Genomic DNA, 21,800 nt, shown 5'->3' on the forward strand with positions numbered 1-21,800 from the left:
GCTTCTTGCCCTTCTTGCCCTTGGGCCGGTACGTGCTGCGGTCGCGCAGCGGCAGCCACCGCTCCGGGTCCGGGGTGCGGCCCTCCTCGTAGTTCTTGGGCAGGGCGCGCCTGCGCTTCTTCTTCTCGGGCCTGGAGGCAGCCGCCGCCGCCTCGCTGTCGGCGGCGCGCTTCTTGCTGGCCAGGACGCTGGCGGCAGGCGGGCGCGCGACGGTGGCGACGCCCTGCTCGACGAGGGCGGCGACGTCGATGCCCGCAACGAGCCTGTCGACGGGCGCGAGCGCGGGCAGGAAGGGCTGGACCTTGGCGTAGTCGCTGGTGGCGAAGGAGGCGACGAGGCCGGCGGTGGCGGCGCGGTCGTCCTGCGCGCTGTCGATGAGGCGCTCAAAGGCGGCGCCGGCGGCGGACAGGTCGGCCGGGTTGGCGGAGGCGAGCAGCTCGACGCCCGCCTCGCGCAGGAGCGACGAGCTGCTGCTCGCGCTGCCCCGCGCCTCCTGCTGCCAGTGCGCGGCGGCCTTGGCGAGCTCGGTGCGGATCGCGCCGTGGCGGCCCTGCAGGCGGTACAGCGCGACGGCGAGGGCGACGAGGCCCGGTGCGTAGCGCACGTCCTCGTGGTCGGGCGTGGTGGCTGTCTCGAGGCGCTTGAAGAAGGCCTCGAGGAGGGTGAGTGCTGGCCCGGGGTTCTTGGTCTGGATGTAGAGCTGGATAATGGTCAGCAGAAGGCCGACGTCGTCTGGCCGGGCGTCCAGTAGAGGTAGGATGCTGCGGAGAGCCTCCTTGCCGCTCTTGAGTTGGGTGGTTGCGGCTGCGTTGAGCATTCCTAGGTTGACATTGTCGGCGGAGACTGAGGGTGTTGACTCCTTAAGCAACTTTGCGGTCTTCTCCTTGACGCCAGCGAACTTCTGCGCCTGGAGCTGGATGATGTACTGGTTGCGTTTCAGTACGGCGGCCTGATATTCGAAGAGACGGTCGTTGCCTGTCGCGGTGGGTGTAGAGTCTGCCAGCCGCTGTAGCAAATAGGGGTTCTCATTAGCTTTTTGTGTAAGACGATTGCTTTGCGCAACGATCTTTGTCGAAGGATCAGAAATACTGCGAAGACATTAGTACAAGAAACGACAGGAAGATAACGAAGAGCACTTACTCTGAAATTTTCACCAGCTTCTGTAGGCTGGCTGCTTCCTCTGGCTTTCCCAAGTGCGTCGAGACATAGACTTGCTGCACAATGATCGGCAACAGCTCAACCTTCTTCTCCTCGTCACTGAGATCCTCAGATGCCTCACAGAGATCCCTTGCACGCTTGAGAAGAACAGCAGCCTTGGCAAAGTCTCCCCTGGCAAGACATCCACAAGCCGAATTGTACGCCGTCTCGAAAGCCTCTAGGTCTTCCCGGCCAGGCTGCTTGCTCTTCTCGGGCACGAGGTCTCCCTTGCCCTGCCACTCCAGCTGCGCCTGAGTCGCTAGCATGTTGATCTTCAAGTCGTTCTCCTCGCCGTAGTTGCCGCCCTCCTCCTCGATCAGCTCACGGTACAGGTGCGCCGCATGGTCGAATCGCTCGGCGCGGTACGACACCTGCGCGGCGACGTGCTTCAGTGCCCTGTTCGAGACACCGCCTGTGGCCTTTTTGAGCGTGGCGTCCGCCTCGTCCAGCTCGCCCGTCTTGTACAGCGCATATGCCTTCTCCAGGACGCACTGCTCCTCGAGCTTGGAGCCGCCGTCCGCGATGGCGCGCAGGGCGTCGTCGAAGCGGTCGAGCTTCAGCAGGGCCACGACTCGGGTGTGCTGCGCGGTGAGCAGGTCGGCGGCGCCGGCCTTGGCCTTGATGGCGGCATTGGCGAGCTTGAGGGCCTCGCTGTGGTCGTCGATGCCGGAGGTGCGCAGTAGCGAGTTGAGCGCGGCGACGGCGGGGTCACCCATCGTGATGTGGAGGAGGTCGATGGGTTTGCTTCGGAGGGAGTGTCGTTTTGTGTGACCTTATGGCAGCGTGACCATTGTCAGTCTGAAGGGTCGCAAACGTCTAATCACCAAGTCACAGCCTCGTGTAAAAGAAGGCCTTGAAGCTGGATGAGGTCCTATGCAACGACGTCGCCAGAGAGTGACGTGAGTGGAGGAGGGGCATTGGGTGGTGGGGCTGCACTGGCTGGGTCTCGATAATATTTTCGAAATATTTTGTGGGGTGAGAGCTTCAAGCCATCGATGGAGAAAGTATCACGACACGTGCCTGTAAGACACCCTTTCCCCTTATTTTCTACAGATCATTGGATTCCCAGATACTAAGGTTAAGGAGGTAAATGCCGTGCATATTCGTGCAATTCATTTAATCATTATTCATTATTACTGTTTCATATCCCATGAGTTGTGCCAACTTTGCGCAGGAGAAGGCCATTATCCCCTCCTGAAGAGTCCCCAGAACCTCCTTTCCTTGACTTCTGCCTTGTATGGCTTCAGCGGATACGTGGGACGTACATTATAGTCACTCGATGCATCCGAACTGGTATCGTAATACTCGAGCCTCGGCCGCCATTTCCTCTCCGGTATCTCACCCAGCTTGGTGCTATCTGTCGAGACGGATATCAATGACACCCTGTGGTGTACTGCACCGCCGGACGAGCCACTGCTATTCCTCCCATGGGTTCCGGTGCTTGCACTGTGGGATTGAGAACTTGACCTTTTCTGATCTTTTGCCACCTCCTCCTTGCTCTTTTGCACATTGGCTTTCCTCCTCGCCGTGCCCTGGTCTTTGCTCACTTTAGAGTCTTTCTGAGACGGGCCTGCTTCCGCATGTTTGCTTGATGTAGAGCTCATACTTGACGACTTATGCCGCTTGTGCTTCGAGGATGTGGAAGATGAGGCAAGGGATCTTCGAGAAGGCGTGCTGCCCAGTCTATGGGATAGTTGATCAATTGCCCGGATCGCATCGACGCGAGACGCATTGGACAGGGACATCAACGAGTTGTAGTCAAGCACGGGTTTCTGATTCTTGCTGGCGATGCGCATGAGGTTGGCGATCGCCGCACGGAGCTTCTTGAGCACTCGGCTCAATGCCGACTTGGCTTTGGCTGCAAAAGCATCTGTGTAAGTCTCTCTCGTCCCACTGACCAGTGTGATGATGCCGTAGGAACCTACCATCGCCCTTTTCCAGACGACTTCCCGACTCGGACAGCCTCGACGAGTACGCACGGCTCACTCTGTTGCGGTCGGCCTTGAGAGACTTGCGCAGCAGCGACTGCTGGTCGCTCCTCCTGTCGGCATCGCCAGCTCGGCGCTTGAAAGCCTTCAGGAGCGCCAGGCAGTTGGAGTAGGTCTCGAGCAATGCGGTGACACTTTCACCAAAGCCCATCTTGCCTAGCTTCGTATCACCAAGTCATGACATGTGAAAATGAGAGCTGAACTGAGAAAAGCACACCAGGAAGAAAACGTCGTCGTCGCAGCCTTGCTGCATCGACGAAGTCGGTGTCACTCATCCAGTGCGGGGCGGGGTTTGGCCAGAACAGTCCTCGGCGGCTAGAGAGTGGTGGACCGCCAGTGCCCGCTAGAAGCCGGGTGCTGAGAACCAGTGCCTGTGAACCAATGGCTGCTAGCATCCCACCAAGCTTAACGATGCAAAGCCAGTCAAAAGGACCTGATATGGCTTTTTCATAATGATAGGCTGTCTTCGAGGAAATCTGGTGGTTGACAAGCCTACTGCCGACACCTGCTCCCAGAGGGGGCATGGCAAGAGATGAGATCAACACTTGCCAGCCGGGACGACACTGATAAGACGTCAAAGTCCCTCAAGAACACGAGCCTTATGCAGATGAATCTTCCGATTTCACCATCGTCGGCCGTAACATTACAGCATATCCAAGCCACAGCAGGTTACATTCGTGAGCAATTTCCGCACTTTTCCTTGGCTTGTTTGTAGAGATATCACTTTCTCCTGAGGAACGCGGCGGGTAGTCACTGAAAACAGCACAGCTCAGCTCAGCTCAGCTCAGGCTGCCTGCCTGCCTTCTAGGGATAAGACAAGGCCTGCTTGCAAGCGAGAGATACCAGCCCGCGCCGCCCGGCTGATGTGATGTCAGGACGGTCAGGTAACCCTAACTACACTGCGCGCGGGCATCTCTTGTCTCTTATTCTGGGCTGGCAGGCCACATGTCGCTTTCCTCTTTGGGCCGTACGCCTGTATCAGATCCGGCATCTAAGAACGCACTTTGCTTCTTCCGCTCGCGGGAGAGCTACCCTGCATTCCGGCGGGAGTGAGATCGGAGAGCCTCCCATACTCGCTTCGGTGATTTGATTTGATTGTTGTGTGTTGTGCTACCTACCCAAATGTTCCCTACCTAACCCTTATCTCTTCTTATGCTGGGTCCCCCCCAGTTGCTTCTTCTGACGTTCTGGCCTCTTGCCTGTTTCCAGTTGACGAGAGACATGGCTGGTACCTTGCTGTGTAGCCCATAAGCCCGGCATTAGTCCTCTTGGTGACTCACTTTAGCAGGGCCACGTTAAGAGGATGGTTTCACAAGCCGTTATCAGGAACCAGCAAAGTGGCGAGATATGCGCAACAGAATCGTCCACAGAGAAGAGGATGTGCGCTGTGGGTGATCTGTCACTTGCAAATCAGCCTGAGCAAGGGGCGCCCAGCAGCTCTCAGGCCAGTAGCGCCATCTGAGGAGACACTCGTCGCAGTCTGGCATTGCAACTGGCCTGGGAGCCCGTGTAAGTGTTCTATTTGCTTGCTGGCATGTCCCTCCGATTGCGCAAGCTTTGGGGGCCAGCAACGGACGGGCAGCGCGAGGGGTGCATCGCAGCCCTGCCGGGGGGGCCTGTGTGTCTGCTGGCCACGATGCACCGTCCAAACCCACGGGTGGATGAGCACCTACGGCAGGTCATTATGTAATTGGGCCACTCGTTCCCCAAAATTGAGAGGCAAAAAATTGGGGTTTCGTTCGAGTGGGATGGCCGATGGGGTCCGCCGTCACTTCAACGTTCTTCCCATGGGTAATTGATACCTTTTTGAATCTCGAAGAGCCTGAATATCAAGATGTCCAGTTTCAATTTTGTCAATGTTTCCCAACGCTGCCGGATAAAATGTCCGGTAGCGCTTTTGCAGAATACACAGCCCGCAGCCCTCCATGCTTGACACTATCGTGATAGGCAAGTCCGAAGAGCAGATACCCCCCGTGCCAGGTCGAGATAGAAGAGTCTTGGTCAATGACCACATCGAGCCTCGGGTGTATCAGGTTGGCAGCCGGCCGTGAAAATCACAGGCCAAAGGGGAACTTTCCGAACAGACGACCCAAGTTTCTCCAAAAAGGAAGCAGGCTTCGTATGTAGGCAGGGTCACCGAGATAAGAAGACGCCATTGGCACGGCAGTTTCAAAAGAAGCACGTCTTATCAGCAAAGAAAAAAACGGGCATGCAGCGAGCCTATCGGAATGCGAAAAATGCCCCTACCACGGTCGTGATGCGATGAGGCTGTAAAGGGGGTCCAAGAAAGTTTGCGGGAAGTCCCATCTGGCAGCATTTAGAGCGCGGGACTAGCAAGCAGCCAGCCAGCCCGGAGGGCTCGACACCCTTTTTCTTTCCTTCGAGACATTCGAATCTTTGGATCGACACTCACCGATTGTCAAGGTACCCACTCGGTCAGTTTGCTTTTAATATATCGGTGCTCTGCCGCCCCTGAGAGGGACGTGGCATGATGGATGGGGGATGGGGGACGTGGATTCTGTGATCTGTCGGACTGCCTGCCGTGGGTGAGTCCCCTTTTGTGCCGTGCCCTGCAGCACGAACGCTGGTGTTTCGGCGGGCGCAATCTTACGCGGGACCCTCCCCTCCAAACCTAACCCTTACCGCGGACGCCAGATAGGCCAAATTTGGACATGACGATATCGCCTGAAACTGGACCGAGCGGCAGCATTTGGGCCAACCGTTGGATCCCAAGCCAGTGGGTATCCTTCTCAGCAGGACCCGGACTCAGGCGGTGACGCTGGCCCATCGACTCATCGTATTGCGGTGAGCAGGGAATCGAAGACGCCAGAATCCTGACCAGACTTGATTGGAAAGGCTCGCTGGGCGATCGCTGATCCCATCAACCTGCGCATCCGATTTCTCGCGATGATGTGCCGCCATGGCGCTCTCAGCAAACACTGGCCATGGACCGCAGTCCCGTCGAGTTGTAGTTCGGTGGTGTAGCGCCGCTGTATGCACCAAGTACAGCGCTGTGAGACTTCGAACGGTTTCTGAACGTACGGCGGTACGCTGGATGTACTCGATGTGGGGGCGGGCAGGCGGGTACCTGCTCGTACCCAGACCCCGGTTCTCCATAGGGGTTCTCCCGCTGGCTCCCGTTAACAGCGGCTACCTCAGCCCCGCCGGCGCACTAACATCATCGGGTGAATGGTGCGCGATATTGATGAATATATGACTACAACACTGCCGGTCACTCTGTTAGAGCCCCCATCCAAGTGGATTACTTGCAGAGTCTTGTGGACGGGTGCAGACTCGGTTGTGCTGAATGACCTTTTCTCCCAAGTCTTGTCCATCTGTTGAGTGGGCGCAATCAGGAGGCACTGGAAGAGGTGCTCGGGAGGTGCGTTCCTCACAGATCCACGAGGCATCTTGAGATCTCACGGCGCCAGCGCGTGAAGATGTGCATTTACTGCAGATTCCAGGCTAGGGTCGACGTCACAGATGCTACTTGCTGTAAGGGTGGCAGGCAGGCAGGGCAGATAAGATGCGCCGCGACAGGAAGATGCCGTGCGTGCCTTGCTGCTGGCGGCGCATGGGCATGGCATATCATTCTCGTAGGGGTAAGGTAGGCACGGGCAAACCGGCAGCGGCAGCAGGAGGGAAATGGCAGGGTACGGTAGGGCAGGCCGAGCGAGCGAATCTGCAAGCAATAGGAACGTGTCCCTTGATGCCGCACACAATGGGCAGAGAGGCCCGCCTGCCATGTCAGCCAGGCTGTGCTCCCGTGCGGGCGAGCATCGGGGTCTTTGTCCCAGAGGAGGGCTCTCCTCAGGCTCACAGGTTCTGCTATGCAGGTAAGGAGCATGAAAATCCAAAAGATGAGCGTGGCACCTGGCCAGGCTTGCCAAATGGGGAGGGCCGGCAGCGAATCAGGCGAGGGCAGTCGGCACAGACGAGGGTCCTTATCTCTTGCGTCCAGGTGTCCCCCACCATCGCGAGACTACTGCGCAGTATTCGGCCCTCGTCATCCATGTGGTCTGTATCGCACATCCCTGCTCGCGCTCTTGGCCCTGCCCTCGAGGGGCCCGTTCGACCGCCCGCCCCGTGCCACTCCTGATAAAGTCGCAGCAAAGAAAAGCAGCAGTCGCAAGCACCAGCAGAATCAGGTCTGCAGCCGGCGGCAGCGTGCTTTCGTGCTGCGTGCTGCGTGCTGCGTGCTGCGTGCTGCGTGCCTAAGATGGGCCAGCAGGGAGAACGAAGAGATGGTGGTGGGTCTCTGGGCTGTCTCGTCTATTTGCGTGTGCATCGGGTGGGCGAGTCGCCGGTCGTTGCAGTATCTATGAATCTGACGACTGATTGCAGGCTGGTACTGGTCTCCCTGCTGATGGGAATTGAATGTGCGCCTGAAGGTATCGTGAGTGACATGCATCCCCAACAACAGAGATTGATAGACGTGAGCAGAAAGAAAAAGAGGGGGGCCGAGATCGATAGACAGGTAGAACCACACACACACACATACACACACACAGGGCAGACACACTATAGAGACACTAACCCACACCCGCGACGCCGCACTTTCTACTTCTCCAGACCCACGGCCACTCCACCCACCCTCACCCAACCCTCGCTGGCGTGCCATGATGCGAGATTCAATGCGCTCACTTTGTCATGTATTACATGGTGCGCCTCCTAGGGGCGAGGCGCTGCGGTGCGTTGGGCGAGGGATGAACCATCCCAGCAAGCGGCGGCGGTACTGGAGGGCGAATTCGCCAGGTGTCGCAAGAATGGCAATGCGAAATGCAAATGGCCAGACCATAATAAGGAGGAGCCTGCCTGTTCTTGCTTGGTACTGTACCTAGGTATGTACAGTACGCGTAGAGATAGATAAATGGACGGATGGATCGATGATACCAGACCGCTATCAGCTGCTGCCACTTCTGCGGCGTGTTGCGTGCTCCGGGAACGCGCCCTGGGCTGGGCTTTTTCGGTCTAATTGAAACTGTGCCTTATCTCGTCATTGCAGGGAGCGAAGTCGTAGTCGTTCCCGCGGGGCTGCAGGAAGTAAGGTCATCCATCCTTTGTAGTGGAGCAATCGAAGTGCAGTGCAGCGTGCAGAGCAAAACAAAACAGAGTGCAGACAGGTAAGGATAAGCAAAGGTAAAGTGCTGCGTCAGGCAAGGTCAGGTAAGGGAAGGGATACCAGCAGTAGAATGGCAGACTGGCTTCAAGGTTGTCTCCTCCTGTCATTGTCATTGCCGTTGTCCTTGTCTGATGGATGGATTGTGAGGTCTGCACGGGCGGCGAGAGATAACGTTAGGAGAGAAACTGAGACTGAGTCGAGCCGAGTACGGGAACGGTACCTCGACGGCCTGTGCTAGCCTCGTACCGTCGAATACTCCGCAACCTGCCCGTCCCACAACGGAGCCCTCTAGGCCGCGGGTACCCCGCTAAGAAGAGCGACCCCCAACGTCCCCCCAATTTGCCGCCTAGCAGTTCCAGATTTCTCTCAGTGACGAGCGACCCATTGACGGTGCCAGTGCCCACCATGGGATGGGATGGCGAGTCCACTTTATCATCCACCACCCTCCTCTTGGACCGGGACTCGACTGGCTGGCGGGTCGCTGAATCAATGAATGATTGAAGAAAAGTCCCTCCCACTTCGCTCGATTAGAACCGACCCGATCCTCTACGTACATACATACATACATACATACATACATACATCCATACCTCTCTATCTATCTACATACATACATACCACCACCACAATCCGCAATCCGCAATCCGCAATCCACACTCAGAAACCTCCCACCACTCAACCAACAAAGAAACGACAAGCAGCGCCGAGCACCGGCAGCAATCACCGAACGATTGCCTCCCCTGCTCCTGCTGCTGCCGTTGCTGTTACCCTCGCATCTTGCGCCAAATCTCTGCCGCATCCTATTCTGTCCTTCTTTCTGGTTGCTTGCTTGCCTACTCGCTCGCTCGCTGGCTTACCTACCTGCCTGCCTGCATACCTACCTACTTGTATAGGTGCGCGTGTGTTATCATCGATCGATCTGCAATCAGCAGCAGCCAGGCGCGGGTGTCTCGCCGTGTCGAATTGAAAGGCCAGGCCTGGGTGGTGGCCTTGTACAATACATTATCCGCCATATCTCCCCTACATCACGCCGCCTGCGTCTACCCGTCGTCTCGCCCACTTCCTTCTGTTTCGCAACCGTATCTCACGTCAAACAACTACCTACTGCCTGCTCCTGTACCAAGGACCTACTCGGCCTTACATGCTTAGCCCTACCTGACTTATCAGCGCCACGCCACAAGAGAGATACCCAGACGTCTTGCGTCGTCCTTGCGTATCAGAGCTATCTCGTCTGCTCACCTATCAGCTCCCATCTCGCCCAGGTCCACACCCAGACCGACTCAGACATATCCACCATCACAGGCCCCCGGGAGCACCCCCGTTGAGTCTATCCTCACCATCGTTTATCTCTCGGTCCCTGGATTCGTCCCGGACGCCCTGGACCCCCCCTGCTCGCCCTGTCTTGGTGTGTCCACACTTGGACTTCGACACTGCCCTGTCTTAAGAACCCATCTGCCCATCTAAGAAGACAGACCCGCCCGCGCCGTCCCGACCACCATCACCACACAAAAAGCCCAACCAAGTCCCACTTTCCGCGGGGACATATTTTCTCTTCACAGCATCACTGATACTGCTGCTGTTGTTGCACTTGCTTCGAACGCCCAGAACGGAATCGAGCCGTTCAATGGACGATATAGCCAACGGTCTAACTCAAGCTCAGCGTGTTATGTCTTGCCTTCGATAGGATTACTGGTATAGGTTGTGCTTTTGGCTGTTGCCGTGCGTGCGTGCCTATTGACTGGGTCTGACCACGGCCTGGCAACTCTGACCAGTGCGAGCTGGTCTTCCTAAATATCATTCAGCTGCTTGATCGAATACATCGACAAGAACTCTCGGCCTCTTGAGGTCGACATCACTGCAGGATGTCTGCGCATTCGTCTCCGTCCCCAGTGCAGGGGCCGACCACTCACATCGACGAGTCTCAGTTTCCAAAGGGGAATTGTCGGTACATTTTGCTGCTGCCCGAGATCAAGGGCCAGCGATGTGCTTGTGTCAATTTCACTCTTAACAAGGCCATCCCAGGAGCTACTTGTGACTGCGGGCATCTGGCCTGCTACCATAACAGAGACTCTGAGCCTCGTGTCGACAGGAATGAGTTTGGCATCCTGAGACAGCGGATGCAGGCCCTCGAAGAGCAACTTGCTCGCGACCAAAAGGATGAATTGCAGATCTTGACCGCAAGAATCAGCGACCTAGAGGAAACTGTACAGGACCGTACCAGTGACATGAGCCAGGAGATCACGAAGAGTTATGGCAACTTGAACCGAGCATGGCAAACCATTGGAGACCTTGAACGGCAAGTCAGACACCATGACGACCGTTTCAATGGCGTCGAGGGCAGCCTCAAGGCATATGCTGCCGAACTAGAGAGGCTCAACCACCGTCAATGCGAGCTTGACGATGCCGACCTAAGTCTGGAGGAACGCATTGAGGAATTGGAAGAGAGCCTCGAGAGCTCCGAAGAGACAACGCCATCACGAAATAGAAGGACGTCAAGATCAGACTCCACTCCTCCACCGCCGACTAGGCAGTTCGAGACGGTATCGCGTGTGAGACGCTCATCGGACAGCACTCCGGTCTCTCAACCAGCCTCAACTTCTGCCACTACTAGTGGTCAGGTTTCATCGGTACGGCAGACTTTCATGGCTCCCCGGACCGCCCTGATGTCTGCCGCTGAGACCTGGACGGTCCACATTTCCCTTCTCCCGACAAGTTCCCAACCCTTTCCTTTTGAACGAGACACTAATGCGTACAAACGATGTCTCTCAGTGGGTCTGCATCAGATGGTTGCAGTCAATGGATCCGACAGCGAGGCGTTTGTCTCAGCCGTGAACGATGCGTTTGCAAGTCTACTTCGAGGCCGTCCCTGGATGCCATTGCAGGCAAAGCTTTGTGATGCACAGCAGCTCCAAGGACTACCGATGCTTCGTCCACTTGAACCTTCCTTGGTCGACTGCAGATACGACGTTGAGTTCCTCAAGCGGCACTGCGCCGTCCTCGACATTAGCGGCAAGATTGACTCCCTGTATATTGCAATGCGTTACGACACATTCTCTTGGCATTACCTGCGGAGGTCTCCGAGATATTTGCTCGGCCTTGAAGCGAGCTGGCAATACGATCCACTGTTAGACCCGAACAACCCTATTGAGGAGGAGGATGACGATGACATTCTTCGTCCGCCAGCTGGAGATCTGGCGTCGTCATTTCAGTCCTTTCATCCCTTAAAGCGAACAGCTTCTGAAATTTCACGATCATCTAGTTTCGGGTCCGCGACCATAGCTGATGGTGAAGGCTCAAGACCAAAAGTTGCGAGGAGGATCTTTCCACCGCCGGCAAACGTTGGCCCGGTACGAACAAGAGTGGAGACTGTGTAGAACCGGGGGAATGTTGATATTTTTATCGCCTAGAAACTGTTATCATAGCGACGGGATAATGAGATAGACGGGAGGTCAAGGGCGTTCATCGGAGACGGGGCGTATAGATACCAAGGGCGACTACTTCAGCCTACGGCAGCGATTCGAGGAGATCTTGTCACAGCTCTCTCTTTCTCTGGTTTCCTAGGATGTTCACTTTCCCCTTTTTTTTGGCATTTTATTGTGGCGGTGTTGTACACTGTCGGAAATAGTACACGTCACGCCCTTTTTCTCCTCATCTTAGATATGCCTCGATGGATCGGTCTTTTCTCCTTTGCCGCTGTGCTCGATAGAGGACGCATGGTCTGGCGCGATAGTTGGCTCGTAACAACCGAGCGATATACTAGGGAAATAGACGCTTTCATTTGACCGAAGAGAATCTGGTCTTTGCGACTTGACTGTTTTAAGTGCTCTCAATCCATTGCTGAGGCACGAGACACGGTACAATGCGAGACTAGCATGATGCAAAGAAAATATGGATGGCCTGGGAGGAACATATGGCGGTGTTCTGGAGTAATCCGAGGAGCACGGATGGGCGCTGAGGATCTAAAATAAAATAAAAACAGAGCATCAATACGAAGGCAGTTGTCCTGCCTCTGTGCCGTGGGCTGGCAATAACCGGCGTTTCTGGGAGTTGTCTGCAGTAAGACGGTCAGATCAAACACACGGCAGTTGATGATTAAATAGGAAATGCGAGGTTTCGCCCAGTCCGTCCACAGGATCATGAAAAGTCTTCAGATGTGACACAATGTTTTTGCGAGGTAAACCAATAAACTGCCTCAGTTGTGCCGTGACCGGTGAGAAGAGACATTGGGAATTGCCAATGTTTGCCTCGGATCAATTCCTACCGCCGGCAGCAGAGCACTAGGATCGCCTTGCTGTCTGTGTGTGATGTCGTCGCTGGCCCGTGAAAGCCACCAGGCTCGAGGAATGGGACAGTTGTGGACTCAATGTAGCTAGAGGTACTCCTCCACACATCTATAGGGTAAGAGTACCTTCCATCAACTAGAAACGCCGTCTCTGCTGTCCTCCCCCACCACCACCTCCAAGAACAAGCGGGTTCGGTCAGGCTGAGCCGCAGCTTTCAACTTCCCATATTCTTTCTAGCCTCGTCGAAACATCATCTCCAGAAACTGCGCGGCTGACCCAGGCACAATTACACCTATAGAGCATATCAATCGCCCACTTAGTTTTATATTATTTCTTACGCATATAGACTGCCTTGACGACTTCCTTCCTCACCAATTAATCCCAGCGCATCGACATTCTCCGGTCCCACCCTCAAAGATAATACAGATACTACTCGAGAGCTTGCGCCTACGATGGATGATTTTGACATTGAGATGGGCGATGTAGCCGACGTGCCCATGGAGGAGCATGAGGTGGCCGAGATACCACTGGGCGACGACCCTCAGGTTTGACATACCCGCTGCGACCGTGGAGATACTCGGGATTGGCATTGACCAGGACTTTTATGTACAGGAGGACGGCGAAGTCGAGGAGGACCACCCGAGCGGGCACAACGCAGAGTCCGACGATGCACGACTCATCCTCAACAAGATACACATACGCGGCCTCGACACGGTCAACGAGACGAGCCTGAAAGAGTTCGTTGCCTCACACGTAGGGGCCACACTGCAGCGGGTGGAGTGGGTGGACGACACGTCGGCGAACCTGGTCTTTGGGTCCGACGCCTCCGCGCAGGAGGCGCTGATTGCGCTCTCCGCCGTCGAGATTGCAGACGCGACCCAATTGCCGCCGCTGGAGCTCCTACCGACCAAGGACTTCACGCCGAAGCCCGAGGTCGGGCTGCGGATCCGCTTCGCGGTTGAGACGGACCGGAAGGTCAAGAACGCGGCGGAGCGCAGCCGCTTCTACCTGATGAACCCGGAGGAGGAGGAGAAGGCGCGGCGCAGATGGCAGCGGGAGAGCAGGTACCGCAGCAGAGACGACGATCGCGGGTACGGACGGGATCGAGATCGGCGGTCCGGGCGCGGGAGACGAAACGACCGCTACGACGACGAGGAGCCGGAGAAGTTCGACGTCAGCCTCTACGACGATGACGAGGAGGCGCTTGCGAAGCGCGGCGAGGGCAGACTGGCTCGGCGGCGGGATTCTCGGTCGCCTTCTGATAGATCTGATTACGAGAGCCGCAAGGTGCGCAACTCGGGCAAGGAGCTGTTCCCGGATCGGCGGCCGAGGGAGAGGGACTACAATGGCACGCGCAATCGCTCTGCGTCGCCGCTCAGAGACGAGATTGCGGACGACCTTGAGAAGGACAGGATAGCCAACCGGAACAGGGACCAGGCCCGCTCCATCCGGGATCGCTTATCAAAAGACAACAGCACGAAGGAGCTGTTCCCTTCGAAGGCTTCCAATGCAAATAAGGCACAGATGGATCAAGTCGCGGGCGAGCCCACAACAGGTCGTCTGCTGAGTGGTATGTTTCATCTTTCATTTGACGGCACCGGCGACATATATGATTTTGATTATAATTTCGGCCATTTTGCGCACATCGTCATCAAGAATAGCACAATAACCAACAACATTGCAGATCGAATCACCGACCCGAACAACGGGATCAACATCAGGGGTATTGCGGAGAAGCGCGGCGCAAATCAGGGATTTTCCATCAAGGGCGCTTCGGTCAAGGAATTGTTCCCCGAGAAGTTCAACAGCAACGCTGGGAAGGAGCTATTTTCTGAAAAGCTGGAAGGGAGAGGGCGCAGGCGGCAAAGAGCAGACGATTTTCACTGATCTCGGCGTTTATGGGCGGGGACAAACATAGAAATGTAATACCTTACTGTATCATTATCACCAGCGGAACACGAGCAGTGATGGCATCGTCCCGCATTATTGGACGGTCATTCGAACCATACCACAAGCATGCCAACTGAATCATCATTCTTCGTCGTCCTGCGATATGACACATGCATATTACACATGCCACTTCATGTCACGGGACAGTTCAGACTGAAGTTAAAGGAAAGAGCTTTCAGCCTAATCCTCTACAATGCAGAATGGTCCAAGCTATTGATCTTGAGGCTTGAGGCCGGACCGAGAATGCAAGGAGCCAGCGGGGTGCGCGTGGCGGTTGTGTGAGTTGCATGTCCCATTGGTTCGTACATTGGCGTATCAGCCGTAACGATCATGATCAATACCGGTTCGGACAAGATGTCCATACCTTCGATTTAGGTTGAGGCAATTCAAGCCATACTATGCATACTACTACCACATAACTCCTATCTTCACATGGCGAAATTGACGTATCTCGTCACCAGCTTATAAGTATAACCTCGCCTACAGAGATGAGATTCGTGGGGAAGGATGGCACATATCGCCCCTGCTGAATATTGTACGAGCTTTCGGAGGATGAAACAGGGATCGCAGAAGGATGTCTTGGGAGTTGAAGTTGCACTCGGTCCCCTCTTTCGAATGCTATTCCTGATAGCATACACACGCGGTCGTTCTCTCGAGTCTGGATGGGCTGAGCTGCAGACAATTCCGCCATTTCTGTCAGTTCCCCTCTCCAAGCCGTGCCCGACTATCGAAGAGAAGATCGAGGCGCGGGTTAGCACGTCTCAGTCCAAGCAATAGCAGATCGTAGCAGGGTCCGAACAGACACATGGTCATATCTGATAGTTGTTAAGGTAGGCTGACATGTTGAAATTGCAAGAGCAAATCTGGAGGAAAAGAGGCCAGTAATTCTTTCGATGAGCATGTAAGATCATAAGGCTTGGTATCTCGTAGGCTAGCAGCATTAAGAGCTCGCGGTAATGGAGTCGCAACTAGAGTGAACAATTGCTGGTAACTGCTGGGGAAAATAAAGGATGATGCTGTCTCTGTGGTCTGGTGTTTTGCCTCAGGGAGGGAAGTTGCGACTGTCAACACCACCTTTCACTACATCATCAACAACTTCATCCTTCTTTTTGTTTTCCCTCGCAAATATTCACCCACAACCCATGATACCAAAATAGAGAACAACTAGAGAAGGCCGCCTTGTATTGTTTTCATTCTTCATATGCCCTTTCCCCCCTCTGGCCATCTCTGTTCTGGAGGTTGTCCATAGCATCATCCTCATCTCACTTTTGTATCCGCCCCTTTTCCGCCATCCCATCTCCCAACAGCAATTCCGCTACCAGCCTCGTACCAAACACCCTTAAGCAGCACAAAATTGAACAAGAGATTTTATCTAAGTTCATTTTTTGTATACTGAATTCCCTCCATCATCAGCAGAGCAGCTTCTCCCTGCTATCATCCCTAAGCTGCGCGTCACGTCTCCTGGACCTCAGCCTTCCTTTACCACCCAATATAATCATCACAGCTCTCTCAAATCAGAATACGACGTATCAGCCTCCTCTCACGGTCTGCTTCTACGTCATCACCGATCTCACTTTTCCCAGTTTAGATTCTCACAGCTTCATTGTCACCTCATTCATCATCATGGCGGAAAGATGGCTCGGATTCGCTCCTCGCTCCCATACCCCCATATCCCAAGCAAAGTCTGCTGAGCAGACCTGGTATGAGCCGCCCGAAGATTCTCCAACTCATTGCCTGCATCATCAGCCCAAGCCCCATGTCTTGTCGCGTATGTCCAGCTACCTCACTTTGGGCAGCGCGGCACGAGCTCCTACGCCCCCTATGTGGGATGCGGAGAAGAGCCAACACTACAATGTTGAGAACCTCATTCGCGAGTCCGACAAGACCTGGCACAACCCCAGTCTCATTCAGATGGTCGAGACGGTCGGATGCAGTCTCATGGCCAACGGCATCCATACTCCCATTCCGAGAGAGCTCAACACCTACGTGGCGTCTATGATCGAGCAGTTTAGGATCCTTGACCACAGGGATAAGGTGCTTCGAGGAAACGTCAAAGACCTCGAGCATGCCAGGGAAAATGATCGCAAGGAATTCAAAGCCGCGAGCGATGACTGGAAGCAAAGGGAGCTTGACTTCAAGGCGGAAATCAAGCGGCTCGAGCTCGTGATCATGGAGACCAACCCAGGAAAGGGCCTGGAGAAGGTGCTTCTCAACCGACGCAGAAGCGTAGTCAATCGAAACGATACAAAGCGATTCAGCGCAAGACTGGACAAGCTGAGCAGCGGCGAGACGGAAGGTATGATGACTCTGAGTTCAATTTCGGGCCAAAGGTACAACACTTGCTGACCATCGACACATAGTTGGGGAGGCTTCAACAAGAGTGGATGATGAAAACAAGAAACTGACTTCAGGTATGATTACCCCTGAAACAAGTATGAAGCTTCCAGTTGACACTTACGACCTCAGCCCTCCTCCTCGATCACAACAACGATGAGAATATAAACGAGAGGCTCCGCCGACGGGAGTTCACTGGCCGATATCAGCCACCTGATGGTAGACAACGTATCGACAATCCCCGATACTTCAGCACCGAAGCTCTGCAGAGGGCGGCCACCCGCGTTTCACCACCTCCCAGGAGGCCTTCACCTCTCCGACAAGTGACAAATGCTGTTCAGGGACATCAAACACGCCTCAACTCCGATTCTAGCAACAGCAGCACGAGCAGCAGCGCGCGTTCCTCGGTTTCTCTGATCACGGGAGGGCTCGCAGAGGAGGCGGCAAGGCGTGGCATCACTCCACCAAGTGTAGACAGTCTGATGAAGTTGAGATTTGATACAGAGGCCGCCATGAAGGCCATCAAAGAAGAGGCGAAGACCAGGGCCGTCCCTGATTGCGCAATTGAGGATGACGAAGATCTACCAGATATCAAGAAGCCAGAGCATCATCGTGCACCCTCATTCGATCAAGGTGATGAGAAGGTCTTCAGCGTAAACATGGCCTCGGCAACGAATGCGAGACAGGGTCTCAAGGAAGCAGTTTTTGGCAAGGAGATAAAGGCGAATGACTAGAAGACCATCCGCCCGAACACTCCGGAGGTCGTCAAGCATCCGGAAACCTGTTCAGTTGACCGCCCGGCAGCCGATCCGCCTGCAGAGACGGAGCAAGCGGGCCCTACAACTCCGGCGACGGACTCGTCGAACCGAAGGAGTTCCTTGAGTAGCAGTCCGTTAACAGTTGTGCACATGCCAACCGAGGAGGACACACATTACGAGAGGCCCACTGAGACCCAGACCCAGAGTCCGCTTCCTCCTAAGAAGGCGTCCGATCCACACCAGGCCCGTCGCAATAACCAGTCGCAATTGAAAGATGGGCCCAGACCAGGAACGAAGCTCCAGACTCCAGCCACTACATCCACGCCCCCTAAAGAAAGTTCAGGTAGCCGAGCAATCATCGTGAGCCCAAACGACCTTTGTGGTGAGTGCAAGAAACAACTAGTCTACAAGCACAGCGGCGACGATGACTCGACTAAGTCATCCCCTGGCTCGGCCGCGTTTAAGAGAGTTGAGGAAGTTAGCAAGCATGCGACAGGGAGTTCTGCGATGATAGCAGCATCGGCAGCAGTTCTCCTATTCCACGAGCGTGAGCCTACGGGCGACTATGAGAACTTGAGACTGGCTGCTCGTCGCGCAATGCATCACCGCCGCAGGCCCTCGAAGAAGTAGGAGGGAAGCGTGGCATTGGCATGTCCATAGCCCGCTAGACATGGAAACGGTCGTGAAAGAGGATTAAGAGATCCACCTCAAACCGGATTTGGAGGCGGACCTGTCTTACTTGCTCCATCAACCTCAGCAGCCTAGCCTGCATGTAATAGTACTTACACATTCACGATGCCAGGTAATAGTTGACCCTCTTTGCTAGTCTCTTGGAGGACACGTCCGAGATCATAAATTGGATCCGGCATCGACGAAGGATACTTGGACGATCAGGCCAGGGTATGATAGCTACTTCAATATACATAGATACCACGAGGATTGTATCGCTCTTCACATGCTCTTGTGGGTCCATCAGCTAGCCTTGCTAGCGAACCTTACGTGCGTAGACACTTGATATCATGCATGAGGCTCCGGCATTACCATGGACGACAGCTTCTGTGAGCATCATAAGTGACGCGAAATCACTCCATATTGAGAGGCGAGAAGGGCTAACGGAGCTGTCAGACCGTTTTTCTGTGGTTCCTCGCGAGCCATGGCTCGATACTGTACGGCGCGCGCTGCGCGAGTTCCCTCGTAAAGGCTAGCCAGGGGAGAGCCAAAGGCAAAAGACTGGGGAAAGGGCCCTCTTTTTCTCGACCGAGTTGTTCCTGACATTAGTCGTGACACCTCACAACTCGCAGTCTTTGCCCGCTGGACCTAAGGCCCAATGTCCCCGTGCTACGGCCGCGTGACACATTTTGCTACCCGCATTCGCTATCATTGCTTCGCGTGAGGCAATTTGACGACTGGCCAGGCTCTGATACTAGAGTTCCTAGACTCGTTCTCTTTCAGCCAGCCATTGGTTTGATTTGACCGAGGCTCGGGGGACGTTCTAACTTGGCGCCTCGAGGAGAAAGGCAGCGCTTCTGGGAAGCGATTGGCTGGCGCTGCTGGAGTCGCGATAATGAAGATATGCGGGCGGTGGAGTTCTGGAAAGTGGATTGTCATTAGCAGCAGGCGTATCTTTCTAGGCGTGCACCACCAGCGAGCGTGTCCTCGTGAGCAAACGGTCCTTGTCTCGCTTGGCTTGTCTTGTCGACGACCCCTGCTCAGCTAGATAGATAGATGCCCTACACACTACCTGTTCTTGGAAGAGAGGAGCCATCCTAATTGCACTACGCCGTGCTCGATAGTAGCTGGCCTGTGGGGCCGGCCGTTCTTTGCCCACCTCGCCGCCGCCCCAGCCGGCACCAGCAAAGACACGAGGCACGAGGCACGAGGCACGAAAGCAAATATCCTCACTAGCAGGAAGTAGGCAAACGACCGAGGAATGGGGTGCGAGCGGGCACCGTTTTGGTCTTAGGGACAGGCCTAGTTCCGCGAGAAGGACTGCTCGGCGACGCCGTGACCAGTAGGCAGAGATGCAATTGCGCCGTGTACTTGTCATCGCGTAGTTTCTCGAGGGTCTGGACTTCCTGTATCTGCGTGCACCTGCTGTGTGACGATGGGGAGAATTGGAGAACGCGTGGCTGTCGCTGCTGGTCGGGAGGTTGACTTTCGTTGCTGGAGCAGGCTAGCTGAAGAAGATGCGCCAGTCTATGGTATTATTGTGGACTGTATCATATCAGTAGAATTGGAGCTTGCAGGGGAAGCTTTTGCTCGGAAGTAGGACGCACTGGCCAGGGAGCGAGGCAATCTCGATAACCGAAGAGCGTTTTAACCAGATCGCTGGGAACTGTGGGCGAGTAGGCATCCCTGATGCATGCTGACGGAGACATTACAAGAGGTGTTATCAGTGGAGAGGAGGGGGGACCAGGGTTCACCATGACCTTGCACAGACTCTGCAAGACCGAGAGCAAGCATCCACAGACGGATGTGCATCGAGAAGAAGAAAAAAGAAAGAGGATCGATGTGCGTTTCCGTCATGCTCGCAGCCTGCTGCTGTACCAGAGCGGATGTTCGGCTTACGGTGTGGAAGTGTGAACGATCACTGTCTGCAGAGGACTAGATTGATAAGAGGGATGTGGTAGCTAGGTATGCATCACGAGGATCTGATATGAAGTGCAAAGCATAATTCGTCCAGGACATGATTATCACCAGATACTAAGTGTCGAAAACGGTGAGCATCCACGGCAATGATATACGCTTTCTGCATGCAATTGCACATCGGGAGGCGTTTGACTTTTCTGTTCCCGGACGACGACAAGCTCGATCGTTGCAGACGTTGCTCAAACGTCCGCATCGCTGCACGACGGTTGAACCAGACGACCGTCTGACTTCATGATTGGCGTTGAGATGCGGTCCCCGGGGACTAGGAAAACAGGGGCCGGCAACGTTGATCACCAGTAGAGGACCGATCTACAGCAGAAGCTGAGTTTAAGGGAGAATCCAGATCTCCTCTGCCCCTCTCTCCTTTGAACCTTCGATTGCCGGACGCCTCGCCGGATGTCGTGCACTCCTGTTGCCCGCTGAAGAAAGGGAATGCGGTAGCCTCGTATCCGTGTCTGTTGGAGGTAGGCATGTAATCCTCTTTTTTGCCATGGCTTCTACGTGATACTACTTCAAACGATACGGGCGTAGACTACGCCTTTAGCCCACAAACTGGAGCCTCGTCATCGTCCTCCTCCACCCTTCCCGAGAGGGGGACCCGCGCCGCGATACGATCAACGAGAGGGGCGGTCACGGAAAGGCGTTGCCCAGCAAGGGCCTCTGGCTGCTGTGTCCGTTAAACAAGAGCCTTGTTGTTCTCTTCCCCTTCAATAAACTCGCTCGGAAGGGGGTGCCGTGCTACCGTCCCACAACGATCTGCGAGAGGTCATCTTGCATCTGCATTAGAGCGAAAGAGAGCGAAATATAGTCATCTTGTCTCATTCCTCTGGGAATGGGGATCTCTCGCCCGTTATGTGAGTCGCCCGAACGGCCCGAAATCTGAGTGTCTAAGGTGCGCCCTGGCTTGTCTCAACGCGGGAACAAAACGGTGCACAGAGGGTGGGAACATCTGAAGGCGCAACCAGGAAAAAAGAAAATAGCAGCACCCAGGTACAGGGCGAATCAAGTCCAGCGCATCTCGTGTGCCTGGCACCGCGTCTGGACTTGACTTGTTTCTCCTTGGCGAAAACGGCGGACCCCCTAGGGGTGGCGTTTGAGTATGGATGCACACACACTTCACTCGAGTACATCGTGTTTCAGCTCCACCTTCTCAACAGAAAAGTGTGCAAACTCGCGAAAGAAGACATTTGACGCCGCGTTGCGCGGCAAGACTTCGATCGTGAAGAGGCACACGCCTGGGTACTGTTGTGAGATCTCAACAGAGTATCAAAATCGAGGACCTAGTCATGCACACATAACGCTACCGCCGAATTGCGCGACTCACACGGCTACTTCCTTGTCACTGTGTAACATGAGAGCGGCTTCCCGACTGGATGGTAGGGATGAGTCTTGTGCGTTAGCACAGCACCAAGGTGGGAGATCTGCCTCTAGGATACTTAGATCCTCGATACGTAGTGCTGTGTTACCCGAGTGTGGGAGAGAAAACGGTGGTAGAAGCACTCACCACAGGGTTATTGGG

General features: G+C 55.0%; 3 protein-coding genes across 3 annotated transcripts; 2 read left to right on the forward strand and 1 right to left on the reverse strand.

The window, feature by feature from the left end:
• Positions 1–2,811: 2,811 nt before the first annotated feature.
• Positions 2,812–3,336, reverse strand: UCRPA7_8336 (hypothetical protein; the record flags this gene model as incomplete). Its single annotated transcript, XM_007920850.1, has 3 exons — positions 2,812–2,871; positions 2,919–3,055; positions 3,123–3,336. 3 exons carry the CDS (start codon positions 3,334–3,336, stop codon positions 2,812–2,814), a joined length of 411 nt encoding a protein of 136 aa, XP_007919041.1.
• A 9,727-nt stretch (positions 3,337–13,063) lies between these two features.
• UCRPA7_8337 (hypothetical protein) lies at positions 13,064–14,477 on the forward strand (the record flags this gene model as incomplete). The annotated part of the gene is made up of 2 exons (XM_007920851.1): positions 13,064–13,135; positions 13,188–14,477. 2 exons carry the CDS (start codon positions 13,064–13,066, stop codon positions 14,475–14,477), a joined length of 1,362 nt encoding a protein of 453 aa, XP_007919042.1.
• Positions 14,478–16,361: 1,884 nt separating this feature from the next.
• Positions 16,362–17,608, forward strand: UCRPA7_8338 (hypothetical protein; the record flags this gene model as incomplete). The annotated part of the gene is made up of 3 exons (XM_007920852.1): positions 16,362–16,836; positions 16,901–16,951; positions 17,007–17,608. 3 exons carry the CDS (start codon positions 16,362–16,364, stop codon positions 17,606–17,608), a joined length of 1,128 nt encoding a protein of 375 aa, XP_007919043.1.
• Positions 17,609–21,800: the final 4,192 nt, after the last annotated feature.

The sequence above is a fragment of the Phaeoacremonium minimum genome (genome assembly GCF_000392275.1).
Source record: "Phaeoacremonium minimum UCRPA7 unplaced genomic scaffold PA7_03_scaffold_592, whole genome shotgun sequence".
NCBI lineage: Eukaryota > Fungi > Ascomycota > Sordariomycetes > Togniniales > Togniniaceae > Phaeoacremonium > Phaeoacremonium minimum.